This window comes from Pan troglodytes, chromosome 8 (genome assembly GCF_028858775.2).
Source record: "Pan troglodytes isolate AG18354 chromosome 8, NHGRI_mPanTro3-v2.0_pri, whole genome shotgun sequence".
NCBI lineage: Eukaryota > Metazoa > Chordata > Mammalia > Primates > Hominidae > Pan > Pan troglodytes.
The window spans coordinates 107,800,413-107,817,852 of record NC_072406.2 but is presented as its reverse complement, the minus strand read 5'-3'; the positions used below and the strand labels follow the sequence as shown (position 1 = coordinate 107,817,852).

The following is a 17,440-nucleotide window of genomic DNA, read 5'->3' as shown; positions in this document are numbered from 1 at the left end:
AGGCAGACAGGTTGCTGGGCAGAAGGGGGTGGGGTCCCCAGTAAGGCACCACCTTCAGGCCATGGAGGGCCTGAAAGCTGAGGGCCAGGCCACCAGTCCCACACACCAGAGTGGGGACTCCCTGCTGCCTATGACCACCCATGGACCAATCTGCATGTACTTACTACCCTATGAGCCACAGGACTAGAGAGGATGGCCAGAGCAGGACAGAGGATGCAGAGGACAGAGATGAGGGGACAACCAGCTGCAGAGAAGAGCTACCATCTGCTGACAGTTTGAGAGGCCTGCAGAGACCTCCAAACAACCTGTCTGCAGAGAAGAGCCACCCTCTCCAGGGCCTCCTCTCTGCTGAGAGCAGCAGATGATGGGACGACCAGCGGGCAGAGAGGAGCTACCCTCCCCAGGGCCTCCTCTATGCTGAGAGCTGAACACTTGACTGGAGGATCTGCAGAGAGGAGCCACCCACTGAGGGTCTCCTCTGAGCTGTTCTAACACTTAATAAAGTTTATCTTTGCCTTGTTCATCCTTCACTTGTCTGTGTACCTCATTCTTCCTGGACGCAGGACAAGAACTTGAACAAAGGCGTTATTGGCCACAGAGGTTTCTAGGAAGAAAATTGACAACCCAAAGATCCCATAACATAACCACTGTCCAACATTCTAATAATATAAGGCAGTTTTGCCTATTTTTTGAATTTTATATAAATGAAATAATATAATATGTTCTTTTGTGTATCTTGCTTTAGATCAACATTATATTTGTTTTTGTTTTTGTTTTGAGACAAGGTCTCACTCACTCACCCAGGCAGGAATGCAGTGGCATGATCACTGCTCACTGCAGCCTTGACCTCCCAGGCTCAAGTGAACTTCCCACCTCAGTTTCCCAAGTGGCTGGAACTATAGGTTCATGCCATCACACCCAACTAAATTTTTAAATTTTTCATAGAGACGAGGTCTCACTACATCGCCCAGGCTGGTCTCAAACTCCTGAGCTAAAGCAAATTCAACCACCTTGGACTCCCAAAGTGCCATAAGCCACCATGCCTGGCCAAAGCAACACGATTATCATTTAGATTGTCTAAGTTGGCCTGGCACAGTGGCTTATGCCTGTAATCCCAGCACTTTGGGAGGCCAAGGTGGGCAGATCACCTGAGGTCAGAAATTCAAGACCAGCCTGGCCAAAGTGGCGAAACCCCATCTCTACTAAAAATACAAAAATTAGCCAGGTGTGGTGGCAGGCGCCTGTAATCCCAGGTACTCAGGAGGCTGAGGCAGGAGAATTGCTTGAACCCGGGAGGTGGAGGTTGCAGTGAGCCGAGTTCACGCCATTGCACTCCAGCCTGGGTGACAGACTTACACTCTGTCTCAAAAAACAACAACAACAACAAAAATTGTTGTGTGGCAGTACTTTGTTCATTTTCATTGCAATATTATTATTCCATTGTATGAGTATACTACAATTTATATACATTTTGCTTTTGATGGATAATAAGGTTGATTGTAGTTTGGTGCTATTTTAAATCATGCTGTTATAAATGTTGTCATACAAGTCTTTTGTTAAATATATGTATTTACCATACACACACACACACACACACACACATTTTCTACTGGGTATACACCTAAAAGTGTATATTTTGCTGGGTCATAGGGTATGTATATGTTTAGCTTTATTATATGAAGCCCAACAGTAAATGGTAGCCCCAATTTATACCCCTATCAGTAGCAAATGAAATATCCAGTAACTCCATATCCTCCACCTTTAAAAAGTTTAACCACTTTGAAAGATATGGAATTCTATCTTATTATTGTCTTAATTTGAACTTCTTTGATAATGATGTTGAGTTTCTCTTTTATGTTTATTACTCATTTATATATCCTCCTTTATAAAAAGTCTGGTCAAAATTTTGGTCAATTTTTTGGGGGATTGTACATGGATTCTTTACGTATTCTGGGTACAAATCCTTCTTTTTATATGTGTGTATGTGTATATTTACATATATATACATATATATATAATATTTTACCATTGAGTAGCTTGCCTTTTTACTCTCTTAATACTGTCTTTTTATTAAGAGAAATTCTCAATGTTAACAAGACACAATTAAACAATCTTTTTCTTTATTATCGGTGATTTTTGTCCAGCTTAAAAACCCTTTGCCTACCTCAGGATCGTATTATCTTACATCATGTTCTAGAAGCTTTATTTTTTCCCTAAGTATAAAATCTATGTAAAATTGATGTTTGGGTATAGGTAAGGTAGGAGTACAGATACACTGTCATCCCTATAAATATCCAATTGGTACAGCACAGTTTATTGACAAAATCACCCTTTCCTCACTGTACTGTAATATTACCTTTGTCACAAATCAAGTGACTACATATGTATGGGTCTTTTTCTGGACACTATTCTTTTCCATTAATCTATTTGTTGATCTTGGAGCCAAAGCGATACCATTTTATTCTAACAATTATTTTATCTTAATAATAAGATGTGATATCTAGTAGGTAGAGGCCTTCTAGCCTTGTTCTTCTTTAAGATTCTCTTGGCATTTTTGACCTTTTGAAATTACACATAAATTTGAAATCAGCATGTCAATTTTTACCCAAAAATGCTGAAATTTTTACTGGACTGTATGAATCTATACATGAATTTGGGAAGACTTCACATGTTTTCATTAATAAGTCTTTCTAGCCATGAATTTGGTGCAGCTCTCCATTTATTTAGGTTTTCTATTATTCCTCTCAGAAATATTACATATTTTGATATGTAGTTTTGTTTTGTTTTGTTTTTTTGACAGAGTCTTGCTCTGTTGCCAGGCTGGAGTGCAGTGGCATGATCTCAGCTCACTGCAATCTCTGCCTCCCGGGTTCAAGCAATTCCCCTGCCTCAGCCTCCTGAGTAGCTGAGACTACAGGCATGAACCACCATGCCTGGCTAATTTTTTGTATTTTAGTAGAGATGGGGTTTCACCATGTTGTCCAGGCTGGTCATGAACTCCTGACCTCAGGGGATCCACCCGCCTCAGCCTCGCAAAGTGCTGGGATTACAGGTGTGAGCCACTGCGCCCAGCCAGATCTTTTTTTTTTTTTTTTGAGACAGAGTCTCGCTCTGTCGCCTAGGCTGGAGTGCAGTGGCACGATCTCAGCTCACTGCAATCTCTGCCTCCTGGGTTCAAGTGATTCTCCTGCCTCAGCCTCCCGAGTGGCTGGGATTACAGGCGCCTGCCACCACGCCTGGCTAATTTTTGTATTTTCAGTAGAGACAGCGTTTCACCATGTTAGCCAGGCTGGCCTCAAACTCCTAACCTCAAGTGATCCACCTGCCTTGGCCTCCCAAAGTGCTTGGATTACAGGCGTGAGCCACCCCGCCCAGTGATATGTAGAGATCTTATACTATTTCAGATTTATTCCTGTGTATTTAGTGTTTCTTCAGGTAATTGTACATTTTATCATCTAAAAGTTTTACTTTATTATGGCTATAATATAGGAATACAATTGAATTTTCTATATTGACATTATATTTATTCTTTCCATTGCTCTTCATTTATTTCTGCATTTCCATGCATCCATCTGAGATCATTTTCTCTTTGGCATGAAGAATTCCCTTTAGCAATTCTTTGTGTGGGTCTGTTAGTGGTAATTTTTCCCTCAGTTTTTGGTTTATAAATACATTTTTATCTTATCTTCATTTTTGAGGAATCTTTTGCTGGGTATACAATTTTAGGTTAGCTTCCTTAAAGATATTCGACTTTTTATAACTTCCATTATTTTTGTTGAAAAGTCAGGTGTAGGCCGGGCGCGGTGGCTCACACCTGTAATCCCAGCACTTTGGGAGCCCGAGGCGGGTGGATCACGAGGTGAGGAATTCAAAACCAGCCTGGCCAAGATGGTGAAACCCCATCTCTACTAAAAATAAAAAAAAAAAATTTAGCCTGGCGTGGTGGCAGGCGCCTGTCATCCCAGCTACTCTGGAGGCTGAGGCAGAGAATTGTGTGAACCCAGAGGCGGAGTTTGCAGTGAACCGAGATCGCACCATTGCACTCCAGCATGGGCGACAGAGTGAGACTCTGTTTCAAGAAAAGTCAGGTGTTATTGTTGCTGTTTTGAAGGTAATATGTCTTTTTAAGCTATACATTTTAAAGATTTTCTCTTTGTCAATGTTTGGGATTTGAGTAAGATATCCCCATGTATTATTTTCTTTTAAATTTATCTTGTTTGGGTTTTGTAGAACTGGAATCTACAGATTGATAACATTCATTTATTTGGGAAAATATTCAGCCAAAATATCCTAATATATTGCTGTGTCTACCCCATTATCTCTCTCCTTTCCTTCTGGGGCCCAATTACATATCGGTATTTCTACCACTCTCCCCACATTGTCTCTTACATTCTTTTCTGAATTTTCAACACATTTTCCCATGTTTTATACTAGATCTTAACAAATAATCTAGTTTTTCAGTTCACTAATCCTGCCCTCTGCTGTGTTTAATCCACTGTTAAACCAATCTAAGAGTTCTCAATTTCCATTATTGTACTTTTCAGTTCTAGGATTTACATTTGATGCATTTTCATAGGTTTCAGTCTCTGGTGAAATTCTCCATCTTGTCAGCTATTTTACTGAATATATATTAATCATATATATATTTTAAGTCTATACCAATTGTTATGACCTCTTATTGGGACCTAATATTATTAATTTGTGTTTTTTAATTTGATCTTCTAAACATTTGTCTGTTTATCTTTTCACATAACCAGCTATTGGTTTTATCAATTACTCTACTGATTTTTTATTTGTTTTTAATTTTTAATTTCCTCTATTATCTTTATGAATTCTCTTCTTTATCTTTTAATTTGTAATTTGTTTGCTTACTAAATTGTAAGATTAAGTTTAGGATTATTTTAAATATTTCTTTTTAAAAAATAAAAGTACTTGAAAATATAAAAGTTCTCTAAGTTCTATTGGCTTTGTTCTATGTATTCTAGTTGTTTAACTTTCATTTTTAATTAGTTTGTAATTTTTGTGTTTATTTTCTTTTAACTCAAGATTTATTCAAAAATGTGATTTTTCCCCTTAATTTCCAAGAGGATATTTTTGCTGTCCTTTTATGTTAATTTCTAATTTTAATGCATTGTGGCAAGCAGAATGTACTATAAAATCTTTGCCTTTTTTCTCTTCATTGAGATTTCCTTTGTGGCATAATACATGGTCAATTTTTGTCAATGCTCCAAGTATGATTGAAAATAATTAGTACTATTTGCTTATTAGGTTCAAGTTCTACACCATCTATAGATAAATTGAGAATTTTAAAATCACTTATTTAAATCTTTTTCTCTATTTTTATTATTTAATCTATCTATTTATGGAAGAGGTATGATAAAAATCTTTTACTCTGATGGTGGATTTACCTAGTCTACTCTTTCCACTAGTTATTTGCTTTTATATTTTAAAACAATGTCTTTAGATCCACAAGGATTCATTAATTTAACATCTTCTAGGTAGTCTGTAACTTTTATAAAGATGAAATATATATTGCCCTCAAATATAATTCACTTAGAATTTTATTTTTATCTTTATATTTTTAGAGATAAGGTCTCACTATGTTGCCCGGCTGGTCTTGAACTCCTGGTCTCAAGCAGTCCTTCTGCTTCAACTTCCCTTCCTGAGTAGCTGAAATTACAGGCACAAGCCACTGCACTAGGCTGGAATTCTATTTTGACTGTCATTACTATTACCACATCTGTTTCCTCCTTATTAGCATTTGCCTATTAAGATTTTATTTCTGGCTGGGCACGGTGGCTCAGGCCTGTAATCCCAGCACTTTGGGAGGCTGAGGTGGGCAGATCACCTGAGGCCAGGAGTTCGAGACCAGCCTGGCCAACATGGCAAAACCTCATCTCTACTAAAAATACAAAACATTAGCCAGGCGTGGTGGTGGGCACCTGTAATCCCAGCTACTTGGGAAGCTGAGGCAGGAGAATTGCTTGAGCCAGGGAGGTGGAGGCTGCAGTGAGCCGAGATCATGCCACTGCACTCCAGCCTGGGCAACAAGAGCGAAACTTGGTCTCAAAAAAAAAAAAAAAAAAAGAATATACTTCTTAATAGATGAATTAAACTTATTCATATTTATTGTAATTATTTATATATTTGGACTTATTTGTTTTATTGTTTTTCCATTTTCTTTTCTTTTTAATAGAGACAGAGATTTGCTCTATTGTCCAGGCTGGAGTGCAGTGCCGTGATCACAGGCCACTATAACCTCAATTTCCTGGGTGCAAGCGATCTTCCCAACTCAGCCTCTTGTGCAGCTAGGACTATAGGCACGTGCCACCATGCCCAGGTATTTTTTTTCATTTCTTGTAGGAACGGAGTCTCACTATGTTGCCCAGGTTGGTCTCAAACTCCTGGCCTCAAGTGATCCTCCAGCCTCAAGCGATCCTCCTGCCTCAGCCTCTCAAAGTGCTGAGACTACAGGTGTGAGTTCCTAATATTTCTTTAACCAATTTAATTCTTCCATTTTCTTTTTTTTTCCTGGAACTCATATTGATCAAACGTTGGACTTGTAGATTTAATCCTCAGTGTCTCATATTTTCTATTTATTTATCTTTTTGTTCAATAGATTAGATGTCCTTATATTTATCTTCCAAAATTTTAAACAAAAAAGTTAATAGTTTTAATTTCCAAGAGCTCTCTCTTATTCTGATTGCTCCTTTGCCAAATATTCTGCTCTCATGAATGTTTTATTGATTACTTCTCAAATCTCTCTGATATTAACTAAAGAGTGTATCAATTTCTAGAAAGAATTCTCTATTTTTTCCTCAAAGAAAGTATCTAGTTATAGGTCCTTTTGAGTACAAAGGCAAACTATTCCATATACCATATAGACCTTCGATGTATTTTCTTGATTTCCATCAACTTTACCTTTTATCTTCTCTCTTACTTGCTATCGCTAGTTCTGGCTACTCTGTGGTATTCTGCTGGAAGGCAGCTGTCTCCTTTGGCTGCAGTCCCTTTCCATGGATATTCTAGGCTGCTGCTTCTTCAGTCAATATCCTTCCAATTTCTTCAAAAATGTATGAAAAATCTTCCATACTGACCATGCTGATGGTCAAACACACCTCCTACTTTTTGTTTTTATAAATATATACCCTTTTAAGTCTTTTAACAGGTATTTTAATAAAATTTCAAAAGAGGGGTCAAATGTGCATCTTTCTTTCCTTCTTACCTCCTTTCTTTTCTTCTCTCTTTCTCTCTCTCAATCTCTCTCTTTCTTTTTTTTTGGACAGGATTTTGCTCTGTCACCCAGGCTGGAGTGCAGTGGCACAATCAAGGCTCACTGCAGCCTCAACCTCTTGGGCTCAAGTGATCCTCCCACCTCAGCCTCCTGGGTAGCTGGAACTACAGGTGTGCACTACCACACCTGGCTAATTTTTATTTTTTGTAGAGACAGGGTTTCACCATGTTGCCCAAGCTGGTCTTTAACTCCTGAACTTAGGCGATCACCCTGCCTCAGCCTCCCAAATTGCTGGGATTATAGGCATGAGCCACCACACTTGGCCCAAATGTGCATTTTTCTTCCATCTTTAATCACAATTCCTAGTTGATTCCTCTCTAATAGATGCAAAATTCTCATGTCTCTCTATAAATGTTAATTATATTTGTTCTAAACTATTTTTCTAACTTGTCCTTTTTAAATTTTTTTTCCTTTTTCCTTTACTTAGAGACTTTGTCACCCAGGGCAGAGTGCACTGGTGTGATCATGGCTCACTGCAGCCTCAACCTCCCTGGCTCAAGCGATCCTCCTGCTTCTGCTTCCCAAATGCTAGGATAACAGGTGTGAGCCACTGTACTTGGCCTCGGGTTTTGATGTTTCTTGAATATTATACCCTTTTTTTGTTTGCTGGGTTTTTTCTTTTTCAAATGTAGATCTTTTGAGTGTGTGTCCACCTTGGTAACTGAGATTCCCTGTTAGCCTATGCACAGGTGGGATCTGCTTATTGCATTCCACCTGCAGGATTTTCGAAGAAGAAAATGGTAGATATGGAGTTTGACAAGGTGTGTATCTTAGTCCATTTTCTGTTGCTTATAACAGAATACCTAAAAATGGGTAATTTATAAAGAAAAAAATTTATTTCTTACAGTTATGAAGCCTGGGAAGTCCAAAGTCAAAGAGGCATACCTGGTGAGAGCCATCTTGCCGGTGGGACTCCCTTGAGGTGGCCCTGGGCAGTGAGCCTGTGGAGAGTACCCTGACCTGTCCTCTGAAACTATTCTGTCCTCCTATGCCTCTGGGCCTGTGATGGGAGGGGCACCCTCTAAGATCTTTGAAATGCCTTTGGGATCTTTCTTCCCTTGTCTAAAGGAATGGTATCTGTCTCCCTTTTATCCAAACTAATCTCTTTAGCAAACAGTCACTGGGCTGCACCCTTGGTTTCCTCTGCTGAACATGCTTTTTTACTCTTCATGTGGTCAGGCTGAGAGTTATCCAAATCCTTCCACTCTGCTTCCCTTTTCATGATAAATTCTACCTTTAAATTATTCCTTTGCTCCTGAATATCAGCATAAGTTGTCAAATGTAATCATGTAGCTCCTTCTATATTTGGCTTAGGAATTTCTTTTGCCAGATACCCTAGTTCATTAATCTCAAGTTTGGCCCTCCACAATGCCCTCAGGCATGGACACAGTTCAGCCAAGTTCTTTGCCAATTTATAACAAGGATGGCCTTTACTCCATTTTCCAATACCACCTTCCTCAGTTCCATCTCAAATCTCAGCAGAATGGCCTTTACTGTCCATATTTCTATCCGTATTCTGGTTACAATCATTTAACAAATCTCTAAGAAGTTCCAAATGTTCCCTTGTCTTTTTGTTTTCTGAGTCTCGCCAGAATCACCCTTAATACTCCATTCACTGAAATACAGTCACTTTATAGCCTGCTCCTTCAAACTCTTCCAGCCCCTGCTCATTACCTAGTTCCAAGGCTGCTTCCCCATTTTCAGGTATTTGTCATCAGCAAAATCCCACTTCTTGGTTCCAATTTTCTGTCTTCGTTCATTCTCTGTTGCTTATAACAGAATGCCTGAAACAGGATAAGTTATAAAGAAAAGGAATTCATTTCTTACAGTTGTGGAGGCTGGGAAGCCCAAGGTCAAGGGGGCATCTCTTAAGAACCTTCTTGCTGCTGGCAACTCTCTGCAGCATCCCAAGGCAGCACAGGGCATCACATGGTGAGGAAGCTGAGCGTGTTAACTTGCTAACTCAGGTCTCTGTTCCTCTTCTTGTAAAGCCACCAGTTCCTCTCTCATGACAACACATTAATCCATTAACCCGTGAATGGATTAGTCCATTCATGAAGGCAGAGACCTCATGATCAAATCACCTCTTAAAGGTCCCACTTCTCAATACTGCACATTGGGGATTAAGTTTTGAAATGAATTTTGGAGGAGACACGCAAACCTAGTAGTGGGCTAGGACCAGTCTCAACATGTGGGGCCTCTCTCTTCCTCCTAAATGTCAGAAGCCATCCAGGGCACTGTCCTGCCTTTTCAGTAAAAGTATACATGGACTGCCTCCCGCCACCCCCCCCACCACCTTTAGGGGAAAATTCTTCTGCTGTCCACCGCAAGCACAAGTAGGGATAAGCTTGAGAGGCTGACCTGGCTCTTCCTACAGTGGTACTTCAATCAATAACTCATAGAATTGTCTAAGGGCCACTATTGATAACAAATACCTTCTTTCTGTGTGCTTAGAGCACTCCAAGAGTCACTTCCATTTCTGTATAAGGCCTTTATTATGCAACTGTTGTTTGTCCACCTTCAATTCCATCCCATGTGCCTTCTATTTTTCAAGTATTCTTATAATGTCTGGCCCATGAGAGCACACCTTCATGTATTTCAATTCTGGGCATGTTCATGTATGCACAAGTGTGTGTGTATCTAAGTTTTCTGTAATTTTCAGAGATTTTTGGAAAAGGGGGGAGAAGTGGGAAAAGGACAGAACTTGTTCTTTGTCTGCCATCTCAATACAATCTCCTTGCTAAATTTCCAATTACATATTAAACTCTTTTAATCCCAAACACAGACAACTGCTAGTATCATATGATCTAATTTGGAAATCTCTGCTTCTGAGATGATATTATATGATCTCAATTTAAGACTTGGTCCCCATACTAAACCTGACATCTGCATGACACATGTGAATAAATTTCATTCTTCATCCACAAAATTATCTTTCAGATTTTAATACTGGATCTCAAAAGTATTGAGAGTTCTATATTACAGAGATTCTTACAAATACAAAACAGCAATACATGCCAGGCACGGTGGCTCATGCCTGTAATCCCAACACTTCGGGAGGCTGAGGCAGGCAGATCACTTGAGGTCAGGAGTTTGAGACCAGCCTAGCCAACATGGTGAAACTCCGTCTCTACTACAAATGCAAAAATTGGCTGGGTGTGGTGGGTACACCTGTAGTCCCAGCTACTAGGGAGGCTGAGGCAGGAAAGTTGCTTGAACCTGGGAGGTGGAGGTTGCAGTGAGCCAAGATGGCACCACTGCACTCCAGCCTGGGTGACAGGGCAAGACTCTCTCAAATAAGTTAATTAATTAATTAATTAAATCAATAAATAAAACAAGTTTAAAAAACAGCAATACAAATAATCTTTTTGCTTAACTATAACAAAAGAGAAAAAAATAACTTTTCTAAAAAAAAGTTGTGTTAAAATTCAAAAATAAGAAAAAGCAACTCAAGAAGATCCGGAAACATTACTTCCTTATCACTCATCTCTAAAATTACTTCAACCAACAGTCTTTTGCCAACGCTAATAAATTCAGAAATAATTTAACACTATTTGAGAGTTGCCATTTAAATTCCAAACTTTGAAATCTAAAATAGTCTCTGATCAGATGTACAATGGAAATTTTATAGAAAGATCATTACATGGTAAATTGGTTGCAAAAAGAAGAAATTTTATAGAAAGAAATACAATCCTGAAATAAAATAAACTAAAAATATTCCTAAGGATTAATTCTAAAGAGTTCAACAAAACAATTTTTAATATATTTTTAAAATATTTAATGCACATCTAACATGTCCCAGACACTGTTCTAGGCATGGGGATATTTCAATGAACAAAACAGACAAAACTCACTATTTTTGGAATTTACATTCTAGTATATACATATGATCATATAATCTGAATAATATGAACTTGGCCTTTTCCTATAGAAATTACTAATAAGGTAAATAAATGTTTTAAGACCAAACACATATCTCCCATAGCTGTCTATCACACAACAACATAAAAACATACTTGAAAATATTTATAACACAGAGAGACTTTTAGCTACTGACTTCAAAACATTAGAAAATAAAGATCTTGTAAGAGAATTCAAGTAAAGTCAAATGTCCTAAAACTTACCTGAGTTAAATGATTCACTTGTAAAGGGAGGTATTGACCAGATTTTAGGTAAGTGTACTAGATTTTAGATAACTCTTAACAGATGTTAATTTATATACTAAAACTAAATATCCAAAATAATCCAGATGTCAGAACCGTGGACATAGGAAAATACTGGGTCTAAGAGGAGCAAGATTTTGATCATCTACAGTCCCACTGTACAATATGGTAGCTACTCACGTCTGTGGTTAACTTTGAATTAATTACAATTTAAAAATTAAAAATTCAGGCCAGGCACAGCGACTCACAGCTGTAATCCCAGCACTTTAGGAGGCCAAGGCGGGCGGGTCACTTGAGGTCAGGAGTTCGAGACCAGCCTGGACAACATGGTGAAACCCCCATCTCTACTAAAAATAAAAATAAAATTAGCCGGGCATGGTGGCGCGTGCCTGTAATCCCAGCTACTCAGGAGGCTGAAACAGAAGAATCACCTGAATCCTAGAGGCAGAGGTTGCAGTGAGCTGAGATCACACCACTGCACTCCAGCCTGAGCGACAGAGCGAAACACCGTCTCAAAAAAAAAAAAAAAAAAAAAAAATCAGCTCCTCAGTCACGCTAGCCACATTTCAAGCGCACAATTGCCACATAAGGCCGGTGACTACCATGCTGGACAGTGCAGCTACGGTACATTTCCAATACTGAAGGAAAGTCCCATGGCCCGCGCTGCTGTGGGGAATCAGAAGAGGCACGCCATTCCCGGGAAGAACAAAAACCTCCTAGAGAGGCTTAAAAATTTTGCCATTAACACGGGGAAAAAAATCTTCTATTTCCATTCCTCCATCTTATTTTCTCACCTCCTAGACAATGTTTCTTTTTTTTATTCTTTCTCTCCCTATTTTCTCACATTTTTCCTGCCCTTTTTTCTTATTTTTCTCTCACTGATTTTTCTAACAACAAACATGCAGTCCATCTTTAATGATTTGATGCATTTCTTTAGGGTTTTCAAAATTTCTCAATGTTAAAATGTAAGGAGCTGAATGAACATTATTTCTAATGTGTGTGTTTTTTTTTAAAAAGCCATATTTAGAGGAGACTGTTTTTTAAGGTATGTGATCTTAGGTGTGTTTCCCCCACCTGAGAACATTATTCTTCCATAGAAAGGGTTTCTCACCGTTGGAATCCGGGGTGAAAAAAAATTTGCAATTCTAGTTCCGGCCTCTGGGGTTTCCTTGCACCGGAGGCCGGGCTCGGTCCTCTGGGCCGCGAAGTGGGCGCGGAACCTCTCGGTTCGCCGAACTCCTACCGCCACCTAGCGGAAGGAAGGCGCAAGGGCTCCTTCGTCACTGACGGTTGCCAGGCAACGGAGGCAGGGCCCGGCTCGCGTTAAGGAGGAGGGCGCAGACCGAAGGACACTGAAAGAGCTGTAACAACCCCACTTTCGATTGGCTGAAGAGCTCTCAGCCTTCTCATGAGCCAATGAGAAGAGGCACGCGGATGGCGTCAGTCGCTATGCGACTCCTCCCACCCACGCTCTGGCAATGCGACTGGAGACCGCGGAGGCTTACGTCGGACCCGGAGGCCCTGAATGCCCCATGCGCACCCCACAGCTCGCGCTCCTGCAAGTGTTCTTTCTGGTGTTCCCCGATGGCGTCCGGCCTCAGCCCTCTTCCTCCCCATCGGGGGCAGTGCCCACGTCTTTGGAGCTGCAGCGAGGGACGGATGGCGGAACCCTCCAGTCCCCTTCAGAGGCGACTGCAACTCGCCCGGCCGTGCCTGGACTCTCTACAGTGGTCCCTACTCTCGTGACTCCCTCGGCCCCTGGGAATAGGACTGTGGACCTCTTCCCAGGTGAGGGAAAACGTTGTGGGGGTGGAAACTTACTTCTGAGATCTAAAATTCTGTGAGCAAAGTTGAGCTGCCACAAAGCAGGAGTGGGGCTGTCGGAAGAAGGAGGGTGAGCACCTGGGAGAGTTTGGGGATCTTCATCCCACTCACTCTGTGTCGTACTTTCATAGTCTTACCGATCTGTGTCTGTGACTTGACTCCTGGAGCCTGCGATATAAATTGCTGCTGCGACAGGGACTGCTATCTTCTCCATCCGAGGACAGTTTTCTCCTTCTGCCTTCCAGGCAGCGTAAGGTGAGCTTCGTTGCTCAGACTGAATCCTAAAGGGGATTGGGGCCTACAACGGGTAACATTTGGATGTAAGAAGAGTTAGTCTTTGTGCCTCCCACCCGTACTTCCACTCCTAGGACATTCCCTTGGTTTTTCCTAGGAATTGCCTTTTCTGATTCTCTAGAGCAGGGCTGGCCAGTAGAATAAGACCTTCGTGTCGTCCTATAGGTGCCCAAGGAGTCCTCTCTTTGGCATCATCTGGCCGATATTGCTGGGACACTCTTTTTTGGACCTGCCCCGCCCCTTCTAAATATATCTTCTCCCTCCTCTTTCCTCACAGGTCTTCAAGCTGGGTTTGTGTAGACAACTCTGTTATCTTCAGGAGTAATTCCCCGTTTCCTTCAAGAGTTTTCATGGATTCTAATGGAATCAGGCAGTTTTGTGTCCATGTGAACAACTGTGAGTAGAAACATGTTGGTTGTTCTCATTTTCTAACACAGGAGTGTTATATTTTGTCTTCCCTGGCCCACATTGGAAGAATTGTCTTGGGCCACACGTAAAATACACTAACGATAGCTGATGAGTTAAAAACAACAACAACAAAAAAAAGCAAAAAAAAGTCAAATGTTTTAAGAAAGTTTACAAATTTGTGTTGTTGGGCTGCATTCATAAGCCGTCCTGGGCTGCATGCGGCCGGTGGGTTGCAGGTTGGACAAGCTTGGTCTAACATTTATTGAGAATTGGCTTTTATTCTGGCCTTTTTTCCATTTCTTTTTTTTAAACTTTTTTTTTTTTTTTTTGTCCTTTGAATCTCTACGCCTCTTTCTGCCTCTTCTCTCTTATTACGGAATACATTTGCATTTTTTTTTTTTTTTTTTTTGAGACGGAGCCTCCGCCTATCGCCAGGAGTGCAGTGCAGTGGCACGATCTCAGCTCACTGCAACCTCCACCTCCCGGATTCAAGTGATTCTCCTGCCTTAGCTTCCCGAGTAGCTGGGACTATGGGTGTGTGCCACCATGACCAGCTAATTTTTGTATTTTTAGTAGAGACGGGGTTTTGCAATGTTGGCCAGGATGGTCTTGATCTCTTGACCTCATGGTCCACCCACCTCGACCTCCCAAAGTGCTGGGATTACAGGTGTGAGCCACCGCGCCTGGCCACATTTGCAACTTTTTATGTTCTGTTGGCTATGGATCAGAAAACTCATAAAGAACTTTAATTTCAATCCTTTTAATCATTCCTCTTAACTCAGATAATCACAGATAGACTATATTCCCCACTTACTACAATCTCCATGAGGGTACTAACTGAATCCCCAGTGCCTAACACATAGTAAGCACCAAATAATGTTTGAATGAACATCTTTGACAAATGAGTCTATGCCAACCTTATTTTCATTTCATGAGGCAACAGTGTAGGAGGAGCATTAGATTAGGATCTCAGTCCTGCCATTTCCTTACCAGCTATACAGACTTGGGCAAATCCCTTAGCATTTCCAGGCTCGTTTCTTCAACTGTAAAGTGAGAAATAATATCATTGGCTTTGTATATGAAAGCGCTCTACAACTGTAGAGTACAATAAAGATTAGAGGTTATTATTATTGGGGATGGTTAGTGGACTTAGAAATTTGCTGGTGATGGCTATAACATTTCTAAAGATATGAAGCTAATCTATCTTTTTAAAATGTCTATGAAGCAAAATAATGTTCCTGCACAAAATGGATTTAAATGTCTCTTGCATCCTGGAAGTCACCTCATCCTGATTTCATCTGACTGTTAATAAGAATTGCAAAACTATATTTGTCTCAGAAAACAACCACTTTTTGGTTTTGGGGGACTTGAATTTCAAAGCAGTTATCAGAAGCCTTGTGGTTATTTAGATGGTAATAGGGTAAAGGGAACAAGATGAATACTTCATTTTCAGATAAGGTTGTGGCCTGATGCGGTGGCTCACTCCTGTAATCTCAGCACTTGGGAGGCTGAGGTGGGCAGATCACTTGAGGTCAGGAGTTTGAGACCAGCCTAACCAACATGGTGAAACCCTGTCTCTACTAAAAAAACAAAAAATTATCCAGGCATGGTAGTGGGCACCTGTAATCTCAGCTAGTTGGGAGGCTGGGGCAGGAGAATCATGTGAGCCTGGGAGGCTGAGATTGCACCACTGCACTCCAACCTGGGTAACAGAACGAGAGTCTGTCTCAAAAAAAGATAAAGTTGTCTCTTCTTTTCCAAACATTTCACTGCCTTTTAAATCCAGCCTTATGATCATGCTCCAGGGTTATTGCAATGGCACCTACCTGGTGCTCCCTGCTTTTGATCCCCACTCCTGCCCCCCACACCATCCTGCACACTCCTTCGGGATCAGTGGATCTGAACTTCCCTTAAACACCTGAGGGAGGAATATGGCCACTTCCAATAGTAGTTATGGTTCATTACATCAATGAACTTTTTCCTGAACGAGGGTGGGGTGTGCATTCATGTTTAGTATGAAAAAGGCAAAAATTTCCCTTTGGTTCTGATTATTTACCTACCTTCCTCACATATACACACATAGCATCTACACACAGTATACACAGTTGTGGAGAATCATTTCACTAGATAAATCTTTCCATAACATTGCATTATGTTGCTTCCTTACTGAGAAACCTCCATTACTTCCCACTATCCATAAAATAACATCCAGCTTCTTAGCCAGCCAGTCAGATCTCCTATTTGATCCAACTTAGTGTTCCTGGCTCTTTTAGCATTACTCTCTACTTGACCCTCTGCTTTGGCTGAACTCATCTACTCGTTGTCCTCAAGATATGCCCTGTATTTTTCCCAAGTTTGTATTTGCTTTTCTTTCTGACTCTATAGTTCCTTTTTCTCTTTGCATTTTGAAATACCTGTATTTTCCACGAGTGTTTTCTTGCTCATCTTTTGGAAGTAAGCCCATCCTCAGAAGTTCTAAAGCATTTATTGTTTGAGTCACCGTCTTAGAACCTATAGGATTTCTTATATTGTTATTAATTTATGTAAACATCATGTCTTTCCAGGTAAATTGTCAACACCATGAAAGGATGGACCATATCTTTGTTTCCCCATGGTGCTTAGTATCTATTGGTGCAGCCAGGCATGGTGGCTCATACCTGTAATCCAGCACTTTGGGAGGTCAGGGCAGGAGGATTGCATGAGCCCAGGAGTTCGAGAACAATCCTGGCAACATAGCAAGACCCAGTCTTTACAAAAAATAGGAAAATTAGCTGGGTGTGGTGGTGCATGCCTGTAGTGCCAGCTACTTGGGAGGCTGAGGTAGGATTGCTTGAGCCCAGGAGTTCGAGGCATGCAGTGATCATGCTACTATACTGCAGCCTGGGCAACAGAGTGAGATCCTATCTCAAAATAAAATAAAATTCAAAAAAATATGTATCTACGATAATGATCATCAGTAAATTACGTTTTTAGTCAAAGTCTGTACAGCATGATGGAGTGGGGAAAAAACACCAGGAATAGGAGATCTGCAATCTACTCTTGGCTCTGCAAGCTGGCCCTCTGGCTTTTTGCTACCCTTTTACCTCTGAGGATCCAAATTTCCTCATGGGATTAGGTCAGATGGTCTGTAGGCTTCCTTTGACATCCGAAATTGTAATAGAAATCTAAATACCTTTAAGCTCTTTTAGGTGTAATATATCATCTGTGATGGTAGAAATTTTAGGCAAAAATTCTACTTAGCCTATATTTACCATCACTACCGCCAATATCTTTGCACTGAAGTGAGAGACAAAATGTAAACTTTCTCTTATTCATTTAAGCCATGAAAAAATAGCCAGATAGACATTTTGCCATCTCAGTTCACCTTCTTTCTTAGCTTAACTTTAACTTTTATTTCATGTATAAAGATACAAATAACTGCATTTTACATGAGGTAAATATCTCCTCCATGTGGTTT

At 40.5% G+C, this 17,440-nt stretch overlaps 2 protein-coding genes across 10 annotated transcripts in view; one reads left to right on the top strand and one right to left on the bottom strand.

Annotated features, from left to right (window-relative positions):
• ENTPD1 (ectonucleoside triphosphate diphosphohydrolase 1) overlaps positions 1-12,782 on the bottom strand; it is a 207,696-nt gene extending 194,914 nt beyond the window's left edge. For 2 of the 3 annotated variants that reach the window (XR_010146994.1, XM_063782059.1), the window contains exons 1-2: positions 12,569-12,759; positions 8,969-9,078 (exon numbers count right to left, since the gene is read on the bottom strand). The gene's annotated coding sequence lies outside the window, so the exon portion shown is untranslated. Of the gene's footprint in view, positions 1-8,968; positions 9,079-12,568 lie in introns of all 3 variants that reach the window. The other variant, XM_063782057.1, reaches the window with a different exon arrangement.
• Positions 12,783-12,877: 95 nt separating this feature from the next.
• TCTN3 (tectonic family member 3) overlaps positions 12,878-17,440 on the top strand; it is a 29,990-nt gene continuing 25,427 nt past the window's right edge. For 5 of the 7 annotated variants that reach the window (XM_009459003.5, XM_009459002.5, XM_054660385.2 and 2 more), the window contains exons 1-3: positions 12,878-13,245; positions 13,413-13,536; positions 13,853-13,971. In XM_009459003.5, the coding sequence (XP_009457278.5) occupies positions 12,936-13,245; positions 13,413-13,536; positions 13,853-13,971 (553 nt within the window). In that variant the 5' untranslated portion in view covers positions 12,878-12,935. The remainder of the gene's footprint in view (positions 13,246-13,412; positions 13,537-13,852; positions 13,972-17,440) is intronic. The other 2 variants (XM_054660383.2, XM_009459004.5) reach the window with 2 other exon arrangements.